Source organism: Bombyx mandarina, chromosome A1 (genome assembly GCF_030267445.1).
Source record: "Bombyx mandarina strain Sakado chromosome A1, ASM3026744v2".
In the NCBI taxonomy this organism is placed as follows: domain Eukaryota; kingdom Metazoa; phylum Arthropoda; class Insecta; order Lepidoptera; family Bombycidae; genus Bombyx; species Bombyx mandarina.
Window position 1 is genome coordinate 17498950 of NC_143234.1, and position 20807 is coordinate 17519756.

Consider the following 20807-nt stretch of genomic DNA (forward strand, 5'->3'; position numbering starts at 1 on the left):
CACCTTGAGATATAAGTTCTAAGGTCCTCAGTATGGTTACAACGGTTGCCCCACCCTTCAAACCGAAACGCATTGCTGCTTCACGGCAGAAATAGGCAGGGTGGTGGTACCTACCCGCGCGGACTCACAAGAGGTCCTACCACCTAAAATAGAATATACAAAAAGGAACGCGAAGGGTTTCGAAGTTTTAAATAATAGTGATATTGCGTCTTATCTTGATGTCGTATTTCGTCAGATATCAAATAATTAGTACTGTATAAAAGAAACAGTCAAAAAAACATAGCACAGCCATCCATGCGAAAAGTAAATTCAGCTTCCATACGTATAGTATTCGTCGTTCTATTTAATCCTTTTCACATACAAAGTTTTTTGTTTGTCGTTTTGTTCTGAACCGGGCGCATGGTCCGGAATAACTAAATTGAATTTCCCTTTTTCCAGAATGACTCGTTTTTGTTTTTGAATAAGTAACGTACGAATTCATTTTTGTGAATTTAATTTCGTGAGGATAAACAACCTTGTCATTATTGCTTGCATGTAAACAATGTTATTTGTGGTAAGTCGTTTGAGCTCGTACGTACCAGGGCCGAGTAGTAGTAGAAGTGTCTAACAATAATGTAGGGGGGGGGGGTATAATGAATTTCGCTTAGTCTTTATCACTATGCGAATAAGACTTCGAGTAAGATTCCGTTCATTCAGAATATTTACTGGTGGTAGTGGTATAGGTGATATCTGACGAAATACGACATCAAGATAAGACGCAATATCACTATTATTTAAAACTTCGAAACCCTTCGCGTTCCTTTTTGTATATTCTATTTTAGGTGGTAGGACCTCTTGTGAGTCCACGGGGTTGGGTACCACCACCCTGCCTATTTCTGCCGTGAAGCAGTAATGCGTTTCGGTTTGAAGGGTGGGGCAGCCGTTGTAACTATACTTGACACCTTAAAACTTGTATCTCAAGGTGGGTGGCGCATTTACGTTGTGGATGTCGATGGGCTCCAGTAACCACTTAACACCAGATGGGCTGTGAGCTCGCCCACGCATTTAAGCAAAAAAAAAAAAAATAAAAAAAATACATACATAAAGAAAACTCACCTGTCAGTTGATAATCCGTTATTATGTATACTTTAATATTATAAATGTGAAAGTTTGTTTGTTTGCTAGATTCAGTTTTTTTCTTTGTTTCTTTGTGTGCTTGTTTTTACTTCTGTCACGTCAAAACAAGGCAACGGACTCGGACGATTTTTTTAAAGTGATAGTCTTAAATCAGGACATTGATATAGTAGAGTAGGTTACCTTTTATCCCAAAAAAAAATCTCATGCCCACGGAAAACTACACTGGTATAATTTTCCTTGACACGCGGGCGAAGACACGGGTAACGGATAGATATGTTATAATTTTGATTATAAGTTATAATTTCGATTAATAGTAATTTTGATTATAATAATTTATAACGCATTTCCTTTTTATATTTTATGAAGTCATCTATACCGGTTTTAGCAAAATCGTCACGTTTCTACCCTTAGATATTTGAGTTCTGACGATATTTTATCACCGCAGGAGATGATGAGGATTTTATTGGAACCTTATTTCTGGGGTCGCGGGTGTGACATGAATGACTATTTGCCCTAAAGCGGATAATGTCACAGTTTTCGCGTGCAGAGAATTCACTGTATTAAATCCCTTATCTTCGAATTGTAAAATAACCAAATATTTCTAAAAAAATATATCATAAAAGTTTTCATGCAACATATGCTATACTTTTTATTTATTGCGTAGATGGATGGTCGAGCTCACAGCCCACTTGGTGTTAAGAGGTTACTGGAGCCCATAGACATCTACAACGTAAACGCGCCACCCACTTTGAGATAAGTTCTAAGGTCTCAAGTATAGTTACAACGGCTGCCCCACCCTTCAAACCGAAATGCATTACTGCTTCACGCCAGAAATAGGCAGGGCGGTGGCATCTACCCGTGCCGACTCACGAGAGGTCCTACCACCAGTAATTACGCAAATTATAATTTTGCGGGTTTGATTTTTATTACACGATGTTATTCCTTCACCGTGGAAGTCAAACGTGAACATTTGTTGAGTACGCATTTCATTAGAAAAATTGGTACCCGCCTGAGATTCGAACACCGGTGCATCGCTCAACACGAATGCACCGGACGTCTTATCCTTTAGGCCACGACGACGATTCATCATCATGGTCCTGGTCATGTGGAGTCCTTGTTTAGTAAAGCCTTGACAACTGTTCTCGATCGTGCGCGAACTGAGGATTTCCGCACGCACTCGTTAAGTGGGGTGTGGTAAAGATTTTCACTTGATCAGTCCAGCGGCTTCGTTCACGAGGTTTTTTTCCGTTGACCCTACTCTGAATAACAAGTTTCTTGACAGACTCTGCTGGCCGTCGCGATACGTGTCCAAAATATCGGAGAATCCTGGATTGCACTTTGAGAGATGTTAAGTGCCTTTAGGGTCGAGGCGTTGGTGTAATGCTCAGTTCAAGATATACGGAGCATGCTTCTCCAGCACCACATTTCTAGGGCATCGATCCTTCTGCTTTCTCTTTATTTGACTATACTTAAACTTGATATTATCCAACCATGGCAATCTTATTAAAGTTCTACTTATAACAATATAGTACAATAGCGTATCAAAAATATCAATATCTATTATTTACTTTACTTAGGCCACACATTGATATATACCTCAGTATCTCGAATCCTAAATAAAAGTAAACATTAGGTATCTTCAATTGAATTCTAAAAGCGAATTTTCGAGGCGGAAAAAATATCAAATTTACTGTAAGCAAAATTCGCTTCAGAAACAAACAAAAAAAAAAAAAACTTCAGAATACATACTTACAAAATGAAAGAACATTATTTATTGATAAGATATTTTTAATTCTCATTGGGAACAATGTAGCAGATCAAAGAACTTGAAATATTAATGTTCTTTCGAAACGATACGACGTTTGTGAATGATTTCACCTTAGAAATTGTTCGTAACTCTTAGTTTTATTACTAGGATTGTTGAAATATATTGAAAATTCAATATTTTATTAAAAATTAAATAATGGTGGTAGAACCTCTTGTGAGTCCGAACGGGTAGGTACCACCAACCGGCCTATTTCTGCCGTGAAGTAGTAATGCGTTTCAGTTTGAAGGGTAGGGCAGCTGTTGTAACTATACTGAGATCTTATATAACTTATATCTCAAGGTGGGTGGCGCATTTACGTTGTAGATGTCTATGGGCTCCAGTAACTACTTAACACCAGGTGGGCTGTGAGCTCGTACACAGATTAAAAAAAAAAAAAAAGAATGCCTTTTTAGTGCTAAGGCAAACAAATCTTAACCTAGTCGAATGGGGATAATGTCGGTCAGTGATTTTAATAATGACAGAGGCTTAATTGCTGCTTAAAGAAAATGACACACAATCATAAAAGAAACTACTACAGTCGAGTAACGTTAAATTTATTAAGCTATAATAAATTGTTCACCTGAGATCTGATCTCAAGAGCAAAAGGTCGAAAGAGTACGTCTCTAAAATAATAAGATTATCTTTCGTTGTATAATAGAAAGCTGTTTTGTGATTCTTTCTTCAGACAATGATTGAAACGGAACAAAGATTTACTTTTCATTTAAAAAGAAAACTTAAAATAAACTTGTTCATGAGTAATTCGAATTTCGTTTTCTCGGGGCAGTATTAATAATATGAAATAATAACAAAATTAATTTACATCTACAAACTCAATCTAGTTATGGTAACTAGAGATCCCGCAGTAGTTGAAATTCGACTATAATTAATTGTAAGTTTGTACACTATTATGATTGTATTTTATACTTCTCTATAATCACAAATTTCACCAAGGCTACACTATAAAAAAAATATTAATAAAGACAAACAATATTTAATCTATTCTCAATTTGACCACAGTCAAAAGAACAAAAGAAGAACAAAAGTTTGACAGTAAATAGTATTCATGCGTGTGTGCGTCAAATACATGGTATGCAGTGTGTGTAATGTTTTCTTTATTGATTTAATGTATCTTTTATGCATTCTTTTAAAAAAATATTAGCATTGTGCATATGGGCGGTAACGCCACTATTGGCCACTATTAACATAATAATATATAGTTTAGTTTATTCTATGTTAATATTTATTTATTGTTAACAACAAAATTTATTCTACCATATTTAATAATTAGCAGACACTGTTTTGATGTGAAAATGTTCAGAATATGTTTAATGGTTATATTATTGTTTAAAAACACAAATGACTGTATAAATGATTAAATATGAATAAAGCATAAATATTAATAATAATTTATATTATAATTAATAGTACTATTAATTTAATTAAGTATTGTAATTGCTATGCAATGATGTTGTTGGCGCCATCTATTATTAGGCTGGATAATAACAATGTTAGTTAATATTACTTAAAAGTAATTCATGTAAATTAAATTAAATGTCAGTCATGTAAAAATCACTAAAATATGTATTGTGAATATTAAGCTATATTTTGTGAATTGTTTCGCAGTAATTACATTTGTTGTATAAAAGAAGTTGTAGTTGCTATAACCATCACAAAATGGCTGATTGTGTAAGAAACAAGACATGGCTTTATGTTGTAAACAAGTAATGTTAAAGTTTTATAGAATTGTATTTTATTTTTATTGTAAAAGAACTTATGTGTGAAAACCCTGGCTTAACGCCGACATGCACTTCTTCTCTATATTCTCTATAAGTGTGTAAAATTTCATATTCCTGCGTCCGCGCAATTTACGTAAAAAGGGATACAAAGTTTTTGCTTCACGTATTATAATTATGGTAATAAGACATTATGCGACTTTTGGCGTCACTTTCAAACAACATTATGCAATTAAAAGATCTACATGTTTTTTTTTAATTTTCAACTTAACCTAACAATTGAAATATTTTGCTAATGGATTGCCTATTGGGCCGTGTATGTTGTTATAGTCTCTCATATAAGTAGAAAATAATTGTGACCGTTTTTTGTCTTAAGCCGCTTTCAGACTACGCTATAATATAATAGCTTATGGTATATAGCTCATAGCACAACAATATCGCACACCATACATTGTTATGGACACGTTCGCACTGTACTGTATTATATATTATTGGCTAAGTATAATCTACTATACTATATGGCACTATAGTATAGCTTAGTCTGAAAGGAGCTTTATGTCTGTACCGTTTTATTTGGTGATTGAAACTTCAATCTGGATCGTAGGTACATTACATACTTCTCTTGGTGGACAACTGGGTGTTACTTTGAGGTGTTTCTAGGCAGTGGTAATAGCTTAAACCCGTTGGCTATGTACTCATTGATCCATTTTAGGTAAAAAAAAACAACCGAATGAAACAAAATGGAGTATCGTACCTATTTATATATGTAATCCCCAATGCACGGAACGTATTCAACAGTATAATGGTTTATTAAGAAAATGTGCCATCGCACCTAATGAAATTATTGGAGGCAGTGTCGTGGCTATAGTGAATTACCCAAGAAATCCAATAACCCCAAATTATAACATTCTTTACCGAGATATTTACGTAGAAAATTGAGTAAATTTAGGTTGTTTATTTTATAAATTTTGTTATAGCTGGAGAATGTACAGTTATTGGACAAGTACAATTTGCGTAATCCTTCAAAAGGAACATTGTACTTTGCTACTACCCACCTTATATTCGTCGACCACGAGATGAGGAAGGAGACATGGGTGAGTTGCGTGGAATTATTTTGACGCTTTTTTTTATTGCCCTTGTAAGCAGACGAGCACACGGCCCACTTGATGGTGAGTGGTTACCGTCGCCCATGGACTTCAGCAATGCCAGGAGCAGAGCCAAGCCGCTGCCTACCTGCTTCAGTATTATTTACCTTAATTTAGTTCTAAAGTAGTGTTACGCCGGTAAGAGTAACGCCATTTATCGCCGAATAGTCGAACAAATATCGAAGGATCTAGTAGTATCTAGAAAGCTCGAGAAGTACAACGCCATCTCTTGTCAGATAACGGAAACACACAATACTAGACTTTTGTGGAATCTTCTCAACGATCTCGATTCGTCTCGACTATAAAAACGTTCTAGAGATGGCACGCAGTCAGTAAGTAATCGGAACTACTCGAAGCGAAACAGGGAACGGATCACCTGAAGCGAAGCGGAAGAAGCGAATTGATAATTTTAAAGTGTTTGTGAAGTGCTTTAAGTGTTCTAAGTGCAAAAAAAGTTTTAAGTTGTACTTTGGTGGAACATTTATTTATCCCGAACCCCAGCGCGTAACAGTAGATTCAGTTATATTAACTCGTGTCGCATTAGCCAAAATATTTGTGACATAAGTATTAATTCCAAGTAAACACTTTCGGTTCATGATTTTATGTGAAGATGATATTAGATGGTTAATATATTCATCAAGTCTGCAATGAAGGAAATGAGTATGCAGATTGTTTGGCAAAAAAGGCTACATTGCACGGTGATAACATTTTTTTTTATAATACAATGACTGATATATTAAGTATTGCTAAGAAAACTTTATTCCGTGACTGGAGCATAGAATGGGAATCTTTTAAGTATAAGTATTCTATGATCCAACCAACAATACCCCATTCCCCATGGTTTTTTAAGTACAGAAATCTTAACAAAAGTACCACTAGCATTCTTATCAGAATGCGACTGGGTCACGTTTGCTCTCCTGTCCAGCTGTTCAAATTCAAAGTAAGAAATACAGCAATATGCGACTGTGGATCCGAGGAAGGTACTGTGGATCATATATTCTTCAACTGCATTCTTAACAATAATTGTGATTCCCTATATACTTTATTAAAAAACATAATCCCCTTCCCAATCAACATGAACTTCCTATTAACTCTCCCCAGTAAAAAGGTAGTCTACTCGCTTGCATCTTTCATAGACACTAATAATATAAAATTGTAGTTCCTACTAACAGTTAAATACAAAAATTGTAAAACTAAATAGGTAACTCTATTTTCAGTTCATGCCTGTAAATGTTATGTAAATGTCCTAGCATAATTATGTTGATACCTCCACTACCCGACGTTGGCAAAATTGTACTTTAATCTAAGTAACAAAAGCCAGAAAGAAAGGAAAAAAAAAAAAAAAAAGTGCAATGAGTTAACGACGCGTGAAATTTTTGTTGATGTTATTGATCTTCTCCTCCTTGCGTTGATAATCTTCAATGCTGAAGGCCGTGGCCTCTTTTAATTACTTTCTTCTGGATTATCCTGTGTCGGCTCTGCCTATCCTCGGCATTATTGATTATTGATCTAAACATGTCTTTATATTACTCATAAATGTCACTTTTAATCAATCCAAAGCTTATTGACCTCAGAGCATTTCAAGGTATTCACGTTAAGCATATCAGTGAGTTAGAAAAACAATTCTAGATTCTCCTGATGCACATTTCGACAGTGGAACGTTTACCGATCACGACGGCTGGCTCTCCGCTCCTAGTTCGCACTAAGACATTTCAGTCGGTATTCTTTGTAATACCGCGGGAGAGAGATTGCCACGAGATGCACCAGACCTTGCTTAGGCTAAGTCAACCTGGTGAGTACACAACAAAACTATTTTTGTAGCTCCTCGACTTGCAAAGATGTTTTTTTATTGCCCTTGTAGGCAGACGAGCATACGGCCCACCTGATGGTGAGTGCTTCCTGTCGCCCATGGACTTCAGCAATGCTAGGGGCAGAGCCAAGCCGCTGCCTACCGTTGAGTACGCTCCACAAGCCTCGTTTGAAGAAGGACATGTCATAGCGGTAGGGTTACACCGTGGAGTGAAGCTCATTCCAAAGCCGGATGCTATGTAGCAAAAAAGATATCTGGAAACGCACTGTGAATGTGAACCCAGTGGCTCCAGGTAGTATAGATGCACTCTACTCCGGTGGTGGGCGGTGCGATGCAGACATTCTTAAGATTATTTTAATTCTTTAAAAACAAGCATTTTTCATCTCCGAAAATTTATAGTTCTATAGTGGACCAAGAAATAGAAATTGCTTCTAAAGATTTCATATGGAACGTCTGTTCCAGTAATTGGTTGCTGTTAATAATATTGATATAAATTTTTCACCATATCCTCTTTATATTGACGTAAATAAGTTGCTTGTCGCGATCCCTGCGGATGGATGGCCGTGATTAGCTATCGAGTAACCCATTTAACGCAATCCATTAAGGTTGATGTTTCCGTCAACTGTGCCAATCGACACCCCTTTGTCGACGCTTTGGAATTATGTCACGTAGACCTCAAGGCTTTGTAATATCACTGTAATTGTTAGAGGCTTTACGTAATACGAAATCTACCAATAGTAATGACAACTGATTACTGAATAGACAGTCGAAAAAATTATAATAATTAAATGAGTTATGTACTTTTGATGATGTTGAAATAGGTTTTTTCTTTAGGACCTATATATTCTATAGGACCTTTTTTAAAATTTCGTTTGAAAAAAGGATATGTCGTACCGATTAGGATCACCGTTCGGTGGAGTTTATTACATAGTTGGATAGTACGGATAAATTGTGCCTTAAAAACGCACCACCATATTATGTTTTGGTTCCAAGTAGGTACATATAAGTCAACGGGATCATCTCAAACAATTCCTTATCTATAATTCAAATCTGTTAATATATGAAAACAGTTTTAATAGAGATATAAAACTAATACTTTTTTTGCTAACCATACAATATGAAATAATTCTCACTATAGGTTATAGGTGCTTTTAACGGACTGTTAGCGTGGTATGGACATGTGATGCGTAGAGAGAAGATGCATGTGACTAGGAGATGTATGGAAATGGTAGTGCAAGGTAGAGGGGGAAGAGGTCGACCGAAGAAGACATGGATGGAGTGTGTGAATGAGGATATGAGAGAGAGAGAGGAGTGAGTGTTGAGATGACGGCTGATAGAAGAGAATGGAAAAGAAAAATTAGCTGTGTCGACCCCACCTAGTGGGATAAGGTGGAGAAAAAGAAGAAGAAGAAGAGGTTATAGGTACTTTTTAACGCCATATTGGAGCTTACAATATATCTCAATGCAATACGGCAATCGTATTTATAGTATAGCTGTTCTTCTGTTTAAACTGTACCTATTTACTTCCAATTTTTCAGATGCAATTAATGTAATTATTATTTTTAGTGCACATAGATGAATTATATTGTTTCCATTATAAATCAACACCGGACGACCTACCAAAATCCGCCGGTTGGAATTTCTTCGACATACAAACCGAATACCAAAGAATGAACGTTCCTAATGATCAATGGGTTTTGTGCACGGCGAATAAAGATTATGAGGTGAGATTTTAAATTTAAATTTTATATTTATTAATTTATCTACGATTTAGTTTCGGGTAAACAAATGGGCGGATTTTCTTTTACTAGATACGAGTATTATAATCAAAGGCGTTTCGAAATGGTTTACGCTTAAACGATTTACAGCTTACTGGTAGCAGTATGCTGTTATAATAGTCAGATAACGCTGCCAATTATACTCCGGTGAATCCCTTAGTCGCTTTTACGACACCCACGGATGTGGTGCTTGCTATTCAATGATACCCATACAATAGGCTACGAGAGCTCTATTGTCGAAACGTCTAATATGCTAAGATTATTTAAAGGAATCTTATGCCCACTGAGGTTCTCGCCAGATCTTCTTGGGTCGCGATGCCAATCCGGTGGTAGATACTGCGCAGCACTGCTCTGGTTAGGGCTGGTGTTAATTTGCTCAGCTTGAGCCCGTGAGCTCACCTACCTATCCAGGCTTAGCTGGAATAGCCCCTTAGGTTACCAGCGGATAGGTAGGCGAAAAAAAAGGAATCTTATACCAAAGATGGTTCAGTTAGATATGTATATTTCCGTAATACATAACATTTTTGTTTTGTTTGTTTTAAACTACTTTTTTAATAAATAACTAATCAAAATAATTATAACCATTTTATAAATCGAAATACTAGACATGCGGTATTATGCTTCTAATTGTAATGTATATTTGTAGTTATGCGACACATATCCAAGTGAAGTGTATGTGCCCGCACGTGCGTCCACGGCGGTGCTCCTCGGCAGCGCAAGCTTCAGGTCCCGAGGTCGGCTACCAGTACTCGCCTACTTACATCATAATAAAGCAGCCATTGCTCGTTGCAGTCAACCGTTAAGCGGTTTTTCTGCCAGGTAAATGTCTTGCCGTCACCGAGAAGTTTTTTAGTGTACACTTACTTCCATGCTATTCGCTGGCTTAGTTTCAGGGATGTCGACACGATATTCCGCGTCCACAACTAAAATTGTAGATTGGCTTTTAAAAACACAGAAAAAACAGCATTTGTTGTTTAATGTCAGTATCGAAGCTAAGAGAATTATTAGATATAAATATGGCATTAATTTTTTTAAAGCTCAATTTAAGTGTTTCCGGTCTAATGTGGCAAACACCGAATTATCTTGAAATGAATTTAATAAAAGATTTACATCACTATTTAATTTTGCGAGGGAGTAGATACGATGAACGCCGAAAACGCGCACTGGCTTATTGCCTGTGAACACATGTATATTACTTATATAAGTATATAGTGAGGGGTAGATCTCAGGGGTATTTAAAACTATGGGTTAGTCACCAGTATCGAATTTCGAATTCTAATCTTTCTTTAACACAAACAATTTTCAATTTTAAACGATAATTACATTCAGACGCGGGCGCACGCTATTCACACTCAAAACGGAAGCGCCCGGAACATAGATTATACACTGTTAAAAAGATGGACATAGATACTATATAACTATGTATAGCGAGCGGGCATACGGCCGCGAGAGTGACGTACCGGCCGGTTTGCTATAAGTACTTTTATTTACATACAAAAAGTACTTACATACTTCTGTAAGTACTTTTTATACAGCCAATAGCTAATTTTGTACGTTTAGTCGTAAACTAACACCCGTATCTTTAGTCGTTCACACGAGCTTAACTCGACTCGACTCAACCTCCAACGCGCGTTTTGGTATGATTAGTCGTAAAAATAAACTCCACTCAAACGTCCTTGGAAAATTTTCCTAACCGGAGTGAAGTAGGCGAACTGTCAAGTCAAGGTACGTCGCGACGTACCTTGAACGTTCCTCAAGGCTGGTTTTCTATCAATGTCCAAATAGTATGTGGACCGCAAATGGAAATATATGATATTGTTGTGCAATGGCCTGGATCTGTGCATGATTCCCACATATTTTGATAATTTAAGTTTGATAATATTTATTAATAAAGTAAATAGTTCGAGGTTAGACCATTTGAAACTCTTTATTTTATTTACCTACTATAAGAGACATATTTTGCTTACTACCTGATAAACAAAGTCAATGCGATTATAAGTTTTATTTATATAATAATAAACTGGTGGTTGTGGAAAAGCGCTTCAACAACACGATGCAACCAAAATCACACAAAAGCTGTGAATAAAAATACAAAGCCGGATCCGAAATCTAAAATAATAATAGGTTAGAAAATAAATAATACACTTTCAGATTTACCGCACGCACACATATTTACGAATAACTCAGTAACCAAAACATCAAACAAGTTCATCTAGTGTCAAACAGATAGCGGCAGCTTGACTTTGACAATTTTGACATTAAACAATGACCATAGACTACAGAACTCTATGGGTTTGATGCTAGCTTGATCAAATTTTCATCATTATTACCTCACTCGAGGACAGTTGAGGAATATTGTAATGGTCGACTAAAAATACCAAACTCGAGTAAGTTTGGAGGGAATTCTCGAGCATCATCGGATGAGTTAAGAGTGGAGGACTATTTTACGAAACGTCTAAAGATACGGGCATAAGACTCATTTCTGCTACTCGTGAAATAAATAAAAACAGTAATTTATGTTCATCCTCGAATAACGTGAAACTAGTCAAACTTTTCCCCACAGAGTGTGTTTAAGCCCTTAAAAGCGTAATACGATCTCTAATATAGATTTTTGACTGGAGATTCGAAGATGTACTCCCAGCCCCTCCGGGCTTAACGAGAAACGCGGCTGTGGAGAATATGTTTCTTGAGTAGTGCTCAAAAGAGACGAAAAAAAAAAAATCGAATTTGACGTTTTTATTTTGAAATTACTCTTTTTATTTTATAATTCTAGTATGATTTTGGTTATGCAGGCATGTTTATTTTGAAAATAATGATTATGATCGATGATTGATAACAGTGAGAAAAGGTAAATTTCTTAATTTTAACAGATCCCTAATAAAATGCAAACATCCAACAGATATGGTCGCATCGGTTACATAGTGTATGAATACTTCCTTTAGTTACGTAATCCAGGGTAGCGTTCAGAGCGTATTGTCCGCACAAGCTTAGTATCTTACTATGTTTGTGCGGACAATGCGCTCGCTAATAGTATCTTACTAAGTTTGCGCGGACAATGCGATCTTCGGAATCCGTTGTGAACGGTTGGCCAACTTGTTTGTACTTTGTTACGTGACGTCACAATCCATACCGTTTCCAAGACACAGTACTATTCGTTTCAGATGTATGGAAGACGAACAGATGCTAGATTTAATTAGGAGAGCTAATCCAAATTGCGGGTACATGTACGTCGTGGACACGCGACCGCGGGTGAGTTTTTCTTATTAGATGGTACCACTCTACAGGTAGAGGAGGAGATGATTGTCCAATGTTAATACGTGAATTCGGCTACCTTAATACATGAGAACGAAGTCTTAGCTGTGTGTAACCTGTGTTCCGTTCTTTGAATTGGTAACTCCTTTGCTACTGAAATAGGCAGGAACCTCATAAGGACTTACAACATGGGTCTACAACAAACACTATGGGTCTGTGTGTCGGCGTCATTATTTCGTTAGCTTAAGACCAGGCATGAGTTTTCTCTCCTCGATCTTTTTATTAAGGCGCCGGAATATCTAGTAGACTCTGGGAAACACGAAACCGATGCAATAACAAAAAAAAGAAGGGAAAGCTAGGCAATTCAGGTGCTTAGTAACAGAGATCGACATAAGTACTTCAATGCGCCGCGTAGGGCATCGGTGACCTACACGGTGGTCAACGTGTTAAGAGTTTTTGTGCCCGCCACTTACATAGACCCAACTCTTAGAACAGACGCCTAACCAATTTGGCCTAAGACGTATTTAGGCTTTGCTTTACGAACATACTATGAAGTGCAGTGTTGGGGTCGTGTGATTTGAAGTGATTTTTACTGGTGTTAGGACCTCTTGTGGGTCCGCACGCTTAGGTACCATGTGATGTGTGGGCTATCTAAATGAAACGAGTGCTTTGGTCGACGATCGTTTATTGACTGTCTTACTAATTACTTAATACAAAATACAATGGTTATACCTATACTACAACTAAAGTAACGTGTTGTTGCACACTACACCTTCGGGGGTGAGAAAAAAAAAATAAAAAATATGTAAAAACATTTTTTTTTTGTCTGAAAAAAAAATACTAACTGCTAAGTTTAATGCTAAGTTTAATACATGTAAATTAAATTTAAATGTCATGACACGTAAATTCTATTATTCTATAATTAAACATTAAGCTTGATAAAATGGTTTTATCCTATTCTTATGTACTATTTCTATTTTGTTATCTTTTAATAATTTTACATTAGGTCCGCAATCTTCTACAATACTATATGGTCCGTGAAACACTCTGTCCATTTTTGTTCCGGTCTCATTTTTTAATAAAATTAAATCGTCTTTTTCGTACACAGTTGATTTACTGTTCTTATCATACGCACATTTTCGTTTTATCTTATCTGCAATTAACTTTTCTCTTGCATCCTTATTTGCTAATTGTAATCTATACCTTAACTCTAATGCATAATTATCGATATTATATATTGGCTCTACAACATTACTTGTTAACCTAGTAGGAATATTACATTTCTTCCCAAAAACAAGCTCATAAGGTGCATATGTGGTTGACGTATGCACGGTATTATTATATGCAAAAGTCCAAAACGGTAACCAATATCCCCAAGATCCCATGTTTTCATCGCATTGTATACGTAAAAAGTTACGTAGGCTTTTGTGTGAATTTTCCAATGCGCCTAACGACTGATGGTGATAGGCCGTGGACATTTGTTTATCTATGTTCAGAAGTTTACATACCTCATTCATGGTGGATGACACGAACTCGGTTCCTCGATCGGTTACAATCGCTTTAGGAATTCCATATCTCAACACAAAATTACTTACAAATGCTTTTGCGACTGTTATCGTATCCTTTGAGGGTATTGGGTATGCTTCCACGTATTTGCTCAATTCACATTGGATAGTCAGGATGTAAATATTACCTGAGTCGTCCTTGTCTATTGGACCTATAAGATCTAAATAAATCTTATCGAACGCTGACTCAGCTGTTGAAGTGATAATCATCGGTTCCTTCGCGCTAGGTGTATGTTTCATTATCTGACATTTAGAACATTTTTTTACGAATCCCCTAACATCATATTCAAGTTTTGGCCAAAAATACTTTCTTTTAATATTGTTTACCATCCTTCGAACTCCCGCGTGTCCGCTAGTTGGTAGCAAATGATAGTCTTGTAATATAAACGTTTTTTCATCTTTGTCAACAACTTTCTTTACGCCTTCAATTATTAGAACACGTGGTCCGGACCATTTGTTTCTACTATATATTTCGCTTATTAATTCTTTTATAAATAATACATTGCTATCTTCTTTTACTATGCATAGTTCTTTTATTTTAATATTTTCACAAAAATATCTTAGTTCATTTACAAATACGTCTCGCGTGAAATGTAATTTAAACCTAAGATTAATATATAACGTTTGTTCACTCGGTGCAAACGCAAAACATTTTTCTTCGCATGTTATTTTATCATTCTTTCGTAGTTTGTCTAATTCTTTATCGCTTTTGAAAACTAAATCTATGGTATTGTTCGGTTTCCGTAATATTTCTGCGACTCGAGGGTGATCAATCCTTTTGTCTGCGGATATATTAGGGTCACTTTGTATACCATGGTCTACATTTTCCAATCTTTTTTTCTGTGCTCTAGTCATTACATTAATACTTTGATTACTCATATCTTTCAATTCATCTGATGTTAAAGTAATTCTGGACAAAGCATCTGCCACAACATTTTCTTTTCCTTTTACGTAAATAATATTGAAATCGTATTCTTCTAGTGTTAAACGAAATTTTAAAAGTCTACTAGATGGGTCTTTCATCCCAAATAAATAAATTAAAGGCTTATGATCAGTTTTGATCGTAAATTTTCTGCCATATAAGTATGGTCTGAAGTACTTAACACTCCACACTATTGCTAATAACTCTTTCTGTATGGTTGGGTAGTTTAGTTCAGCTTTATTTAATGGCCTGCTTGTATACGCTACTGGTTTCATATCTCTATTACACAATACTGAACCTATTGCTTTCTTTGAAGCGTCTGTTTGTAAGATAAATTCATTGTCCTTGTCAAAGTTTGGATACTGTAAAATAGGTGGTGTAATTAATTTATTTTTCAATTCATTAAACGCTATATCGCATTCTTTGGACCAAACAAACGGTTGATGTTTCCTACATAAGTTATTTAAGGGTATGGTTATCTCTGCGAATGATGGAATAAACTTCCGGTAGTAATTGCAAAATGCAACGAATCTTCTAACCTCATCAGCGTTTTTCGGAACTGGATAATTTTGCAAAGTTCTAGTTTTTTCTGGGTCTGGCAAAACTCCTTCAGCTGATACTACGTGTCCAAGATAGAGAATGTCTTTCTTTAAAAAGTCACACTTTGTTGGGTTAAGTTTTAAATTAATTTTTCGGAATCGCTCAAAAACTGAAATTAAATTCTTATTATGCGTCTCTAAGTTCCTTCCAAAGACGATGACGTCATCGCAATACACAAAGCATTTTTCGTATGTTAGTCCTGAAAGTGCTACTGACATTATTCTAGAGAAAGCACTTTGGCTTATTTTAAGTCCCATAGGTAATCTCTTCATTTGATATTGGCCGGTGTTAGTAGTAAATGCTGTAACTTTTCTGCTTTCAGGATCTAAAGTAACTTCATAGAAACCTTGGTTCAAATCTAAATGAGTAAAATAAATGCTTCCTGATAGAGCGTCTAGTATGTCTGTCATGTTTGGTAACGGGAATTTATCATCCTGTATATTTTCATTAACCTTTCTAAAATCTATTACTAATCTCCATTTTTTATTACCATTTGCATCTACTTTCTTTGGTACTAGCAATATCGGACTTGACCACTCGCTATTCGATTCTTCGATAATATCCTCACGTATCATTTTATCAATTTGTTTTTTAATCTCTGGTTTTAAAGATTGTGGTAACCTGTAAGGTTGCGTATAAATTGGCTTGACATTTGGTTTCAAAGTAATTGATTGATTCATAATATTTGTTGTTGTTAATGTATCTCCTTCTAAATAAAAAACATCAGAATATTTAGCACAAATTATCTCTATTGATTTTTGTTCTTCCAACCCTAAATGATTTAAATTTAATTGAGGTAGTAATTTTTTCACTCTGTCTACATCCGATTTTAATTTTCCGATTTTACACTGCTCGAAATTGCTTAATACGTCTACACATAGTTCAAATACTGGTAACTTAATATCTTGCTCACTGGTGTTCAGAATTTGTACTGGAATTTTATTATTTTTCGATCTGACTATGCCTCCTGCCAAAAATAAATTTTCTGTTAGCTGCTTAGAGCTTACCACAAAATCTGTTTGTTCATTATAATTGCAATTCAAAAAATGTATTGACTCACTACGTGCTGGAATATTTAAATAAGCCTCAAAATCGCTACTCTTATGAATTTGTACCACGCTCTCTCTACCATTTCTCAGTAATGTTAATATGTTATTTGATAAATCAATGTTCGCGAAGTTCGTTCTCAGGAAATCTAACCCGATAATTCCGTCGACTCGACATGGTAATGAATCGAATAAGTAGAACCTGTGACAAAATAAGTCTCCGTTTTCTAACGATAATGTTATGTCAGCAAAGTGATTCACGCTAACTTGACCACCAACGCCGTTTATAACAACATTCCTTTTGTTTATAGTTACGTTCTCGGGTATCGCCCTTCTATGTAATACAGATAATGTTGCTCCGGTGTCTAATAAAAGATTATATGTATGATTGTTAATATAAACTGTTATAAATTCTGTGTCATGATTACAAGTTAGAATTTTATGGCCGAAAAAACTGCATTTGCCTGGAATCTACATTTTCTTGAGTACTACTTGTAGGAGGCGGATTATTCGTATGTGACATAGGTTGTTGCATTGTATATGCTTGGTGAGAGTTGTGACGTCCTCCCCTATATGTCTTATAGGTATTTACGCGTCCGCGATAAGATTGATAATGGGGACGTGACGGCCGTATGTACCTATTTGCCTGTTGATGGAACATTGGTGCTCCAGGGTGTCTGTAAAAATTACCATGACCACGATGACCTGCAGGGCGCTGAGATCTGTAGCCGTAACCTTGGGAGTAGTTCTGTCTGTATATATTTGATGGAAAATAATTTCGCTTACCCCGATAGTTTAACACGGTGCCTTGCGGTGGCTGCGCTGATTCCTCATCCTCAGCTGCTCTTACCGCGTCCTTGAAGTCGCTGTAGTCCCGCGCTGATATGATTGTACTCAATCTCCTATTGCGGAGACCATCCGCAAATTTTTTCACGGCCAACTTCTCATTAATTGGCCTCAAAATTTCGTATGCTTCTGGTTTTGAATTAGCTTGAGAAATTGTGAGGTCAACGAACATTGTTTCTAATTTATTTGCATAATCTTTTATGGTCATTTCTTTTTGACTTATATTATTAATTTGCGTTAAAAGAGAACTTGCCGATTGTTTAGTTAGCAAATATTTTTGTATGTCAGTTATCAATTCCGTAACAGTTGCATAATTTTGTTTTAATTTGAGTTTAGCAGCTTTACTGATACGCGTTTTTAAAACAAAACAAATTAACAAACTTTGCAAGTTTGCTCTTTTAAGCATGAATCATACATTTGTATAGCATCTATCATTTTTTCAGTAATTTCCTCCTTTTCCTGTTTCGTATTTTGTCCTCCCATATTCTTAGTATAAATAGGTTCTCTTCTTTTTTCAGAAACTCTTTATAAACAGGTACAGACGATGCGTAGGTAATGTCAAAAATATGTTTGTGCGGAACAAATAAATTTATAATTTTTGCAAGTTAGTCCAAAAAATTATTATGCACTTATTTAAAACGGCGTAAGGCGTAGATATCACTTTACAAGCGGCGCGCCCGCGACGCACCACTGGCAGGGTCGCCATGTGATGTGTGGGCTATCTAAATGAAACGAGTGCTTTGGTCGACGATCGTTTATTGACTGTCTTACTAATTACTTAATACAAAATACAATGGTTATACCTATACTACAACTAAAGTAACGTGTTGTTGCACACTACACTTAGGCTTTGCTTTACGAACATACTATGAAGGGCAGTGTCGGTGTCGTGTGATTTGAAGTGATTTTTACTGGTGTTAGGACCTCTTGTGGGTCCGCACGCTTAGGTACCACCACCCCACCTATTTCTGCCGTGAAGCAGTAATGTGTTTCGGTTTGAAAGGTAACGAAGCCGTTGTACTGTTAAAACTGGCGGCATTTACATTGTAGATGTCTATGGGCTCCGGTTACCACTTAACACCAGGTGGACCATGAACTCGTCCACCCATCTAAGCTATAAAAAGATTGGATAGTTTCGCCTTTCCGCCCGGGGTTGGAACTCTAAAGATATTTTATATTCAATATATGATGTCTTTGTTGTTGTCTCACGTCTGGTAGCTCAGTGGCGATAGCGCGGGAGAAAAATAGGTTCCGGAACAAACTTTTTGCGTAAAATCCCACAGATAAATGCAATGGTGAATCGCGCCGCAGGCAAGGGCTACGAGAACGAAGCCTTCTACGAGAACATAAAGTTTCAGTTCAGCGGCATCGGAAACATTCACGTCATGAGGAAAAGCTTGCAGAAATTAGTCGAGAGTGAGTTTAAAATCGTACGAATGCCCGACGTTTTTTTTTTTTCCTACCTAAGCTGATAGCCTTGAGAGGCTATTTCAGCGTAACCTTAACTAGTAGGTGAGCTCACGGGGCTCAAACCTGATGACGTTGCTAAACCGAACCCTAGCAAGAGCCGTGTGGGCCGTGTCTATGGGACGCCCGACAGTAGATTCGCACTGCGTACATTGTTCGTAGGAGTCTGGGGTGATACACAGTCGGTATTAAATATCTATACTAGTGTTTTATATATAAACTATTATGATTGTATTTATTTGTTTATACTAGTGATTATATTATAATAGGTACGTGCGATAGTTGGCGCACGAGTACTTTTAGCGACAGTCACAGCGGAGCGCTATCGTGTTTTACTAGTAACAATAAAACTGTAAGAGATGTCTATCTGTACATTATTAAATGTTCATGTACATACGAAAAATATGCGAAGTGTTGTTTACCCCTAAATTACCCAGGACCCGAAATAACCTATTTAGATTTTTTCGTTAATGTCTTCGCACAAAAATAGTACCTACTTTTTGTGTTTCATAATATAATTAATGATTGATCTTAAAAGTACACGTGTTTTACTACAATACGTAAAATCGAATTTACATTCAATTTATTTATTCCGGGAATAAAATTGCTAGGAAATTATAGTTTATTCCAATGAAATTGAGATTTCTATTCTGTTTCTCGCGAAATTAGCAGATATTATTTGCTAAGCAGTAAACGGTAGGCTGTTGTGAGCTCACTTGTTTAGCTAAAAAAACACATTCCACTAATAAATGAAAAACCTTCTATATGGTGGATAAACAGTTACAAGATTCCATCCCAAAGACTAGGACTTGGATCAGACCTCACCATCTATCCGGGTCAGAAATAGACAGGACGGTACTTAACTACATACCCGTACGGGCTTGACGAATACTGGTGACAGTGCAATTTTCAATGATACTCCTAAATTGACATTTGCTTGTGTTGTTTACAGCTTGCGAACAGAATACACCCACGATGTCATCGTTTTTAAGTGGCTTAGAATCGTCGGGGTGGCTGAAACATATCAAGTAAGTGGCACACTCACTGACTTTGTTCTTTTTTTTCCTACCTATGCTGATAGCCTTGAGAGGCTATTTCAGCTTCACCCTAACGTGTGTAGATGAGCTCACGGGGCTCAAACCGGAGTGTTGCTAACACTGACTCTAGCAAGAGCAGTGCTTCGCAGAATCTATCACCGGATCGGAAACGCGACCCACTGAGAAGATCCGGCGAGAAACTCGGTGGGCTGTGTCTATGGGTTAATTCGCTCGACGAGCCCTTCGTCGCAAGCGACGGGTTCGACGAGGATGGTGACCGGTGCTTGTATTGCCTAAAATCACCGTTAATGGATCAGGAGGATCCGTAATGACATGGGCTTTGTTGATAATAGCCGCTAAGGTGTATAATATGGTCAGTTTAATGGAACACGGAAACGACTTCGACATGCGTTGCGTTCCATTTGCCAATTTTCTTTTCAGGTATAAAATAATATTTATGTTTTTATTTAATTTCGTCTTTAGTGCTACTGTTAAATCGTCATGACGTCACCACCGATTAGAAATGCAGATTCAGTAATGAGAATAGTCGGCATTTAGGTCAAGGCTTGTTCTTTGCCAAAATAATACGCAACGTCATATCGTCTTCTCGCATTAAAACTGTTTAATTAATCTCAGAACTTACTAATTTTACAAGAGAGTGTTTTAAAGGCTTAATATGTGAT

General features: G+C 36.5%; 1 protein-coding gene across 2 annotated transcripts in view; it reads left to right on the forward strand.

Moving 5' to 3' along the window:
- Positions 1 to 20807, forward strand: part of Mtmr6 (Myotubularin related protein 6) — a 56777-nt gene that overhangs the window by 23210 nt on the left and 12760 nt on the right. For both annotated transcript variants that reach the window (XM_028181098.2, XM_028181027.2), the window contains exons 2-8: positions 5634 to 5750; positions 7431 to 7593; positions 9178 to 9335; positions 10036 to 10208; positions 12551 to 12638; positions 18904 to 19036; positions 20040 to 20115. In XM_028181098.2, the coding sequence (XP_028036899.2) occupies positions 5634 to 5750; positions 7431 to 7593; positions 9178 to 9335; positions 10036 to 10208; positions 12551 to 12638; positions 18904 to 19036; positions 20040 to 20115 (908 nt within the window). The remainder of the gene's footprint in view (positions 1 to 5633; positions 5751 to 7430; positions 7594 to 9177; positions 9336 to 10035; positions 10209 to 12550; positions 12639 to 18903; positions 19037 to 20039; positions 20116 to 20807) is intronic.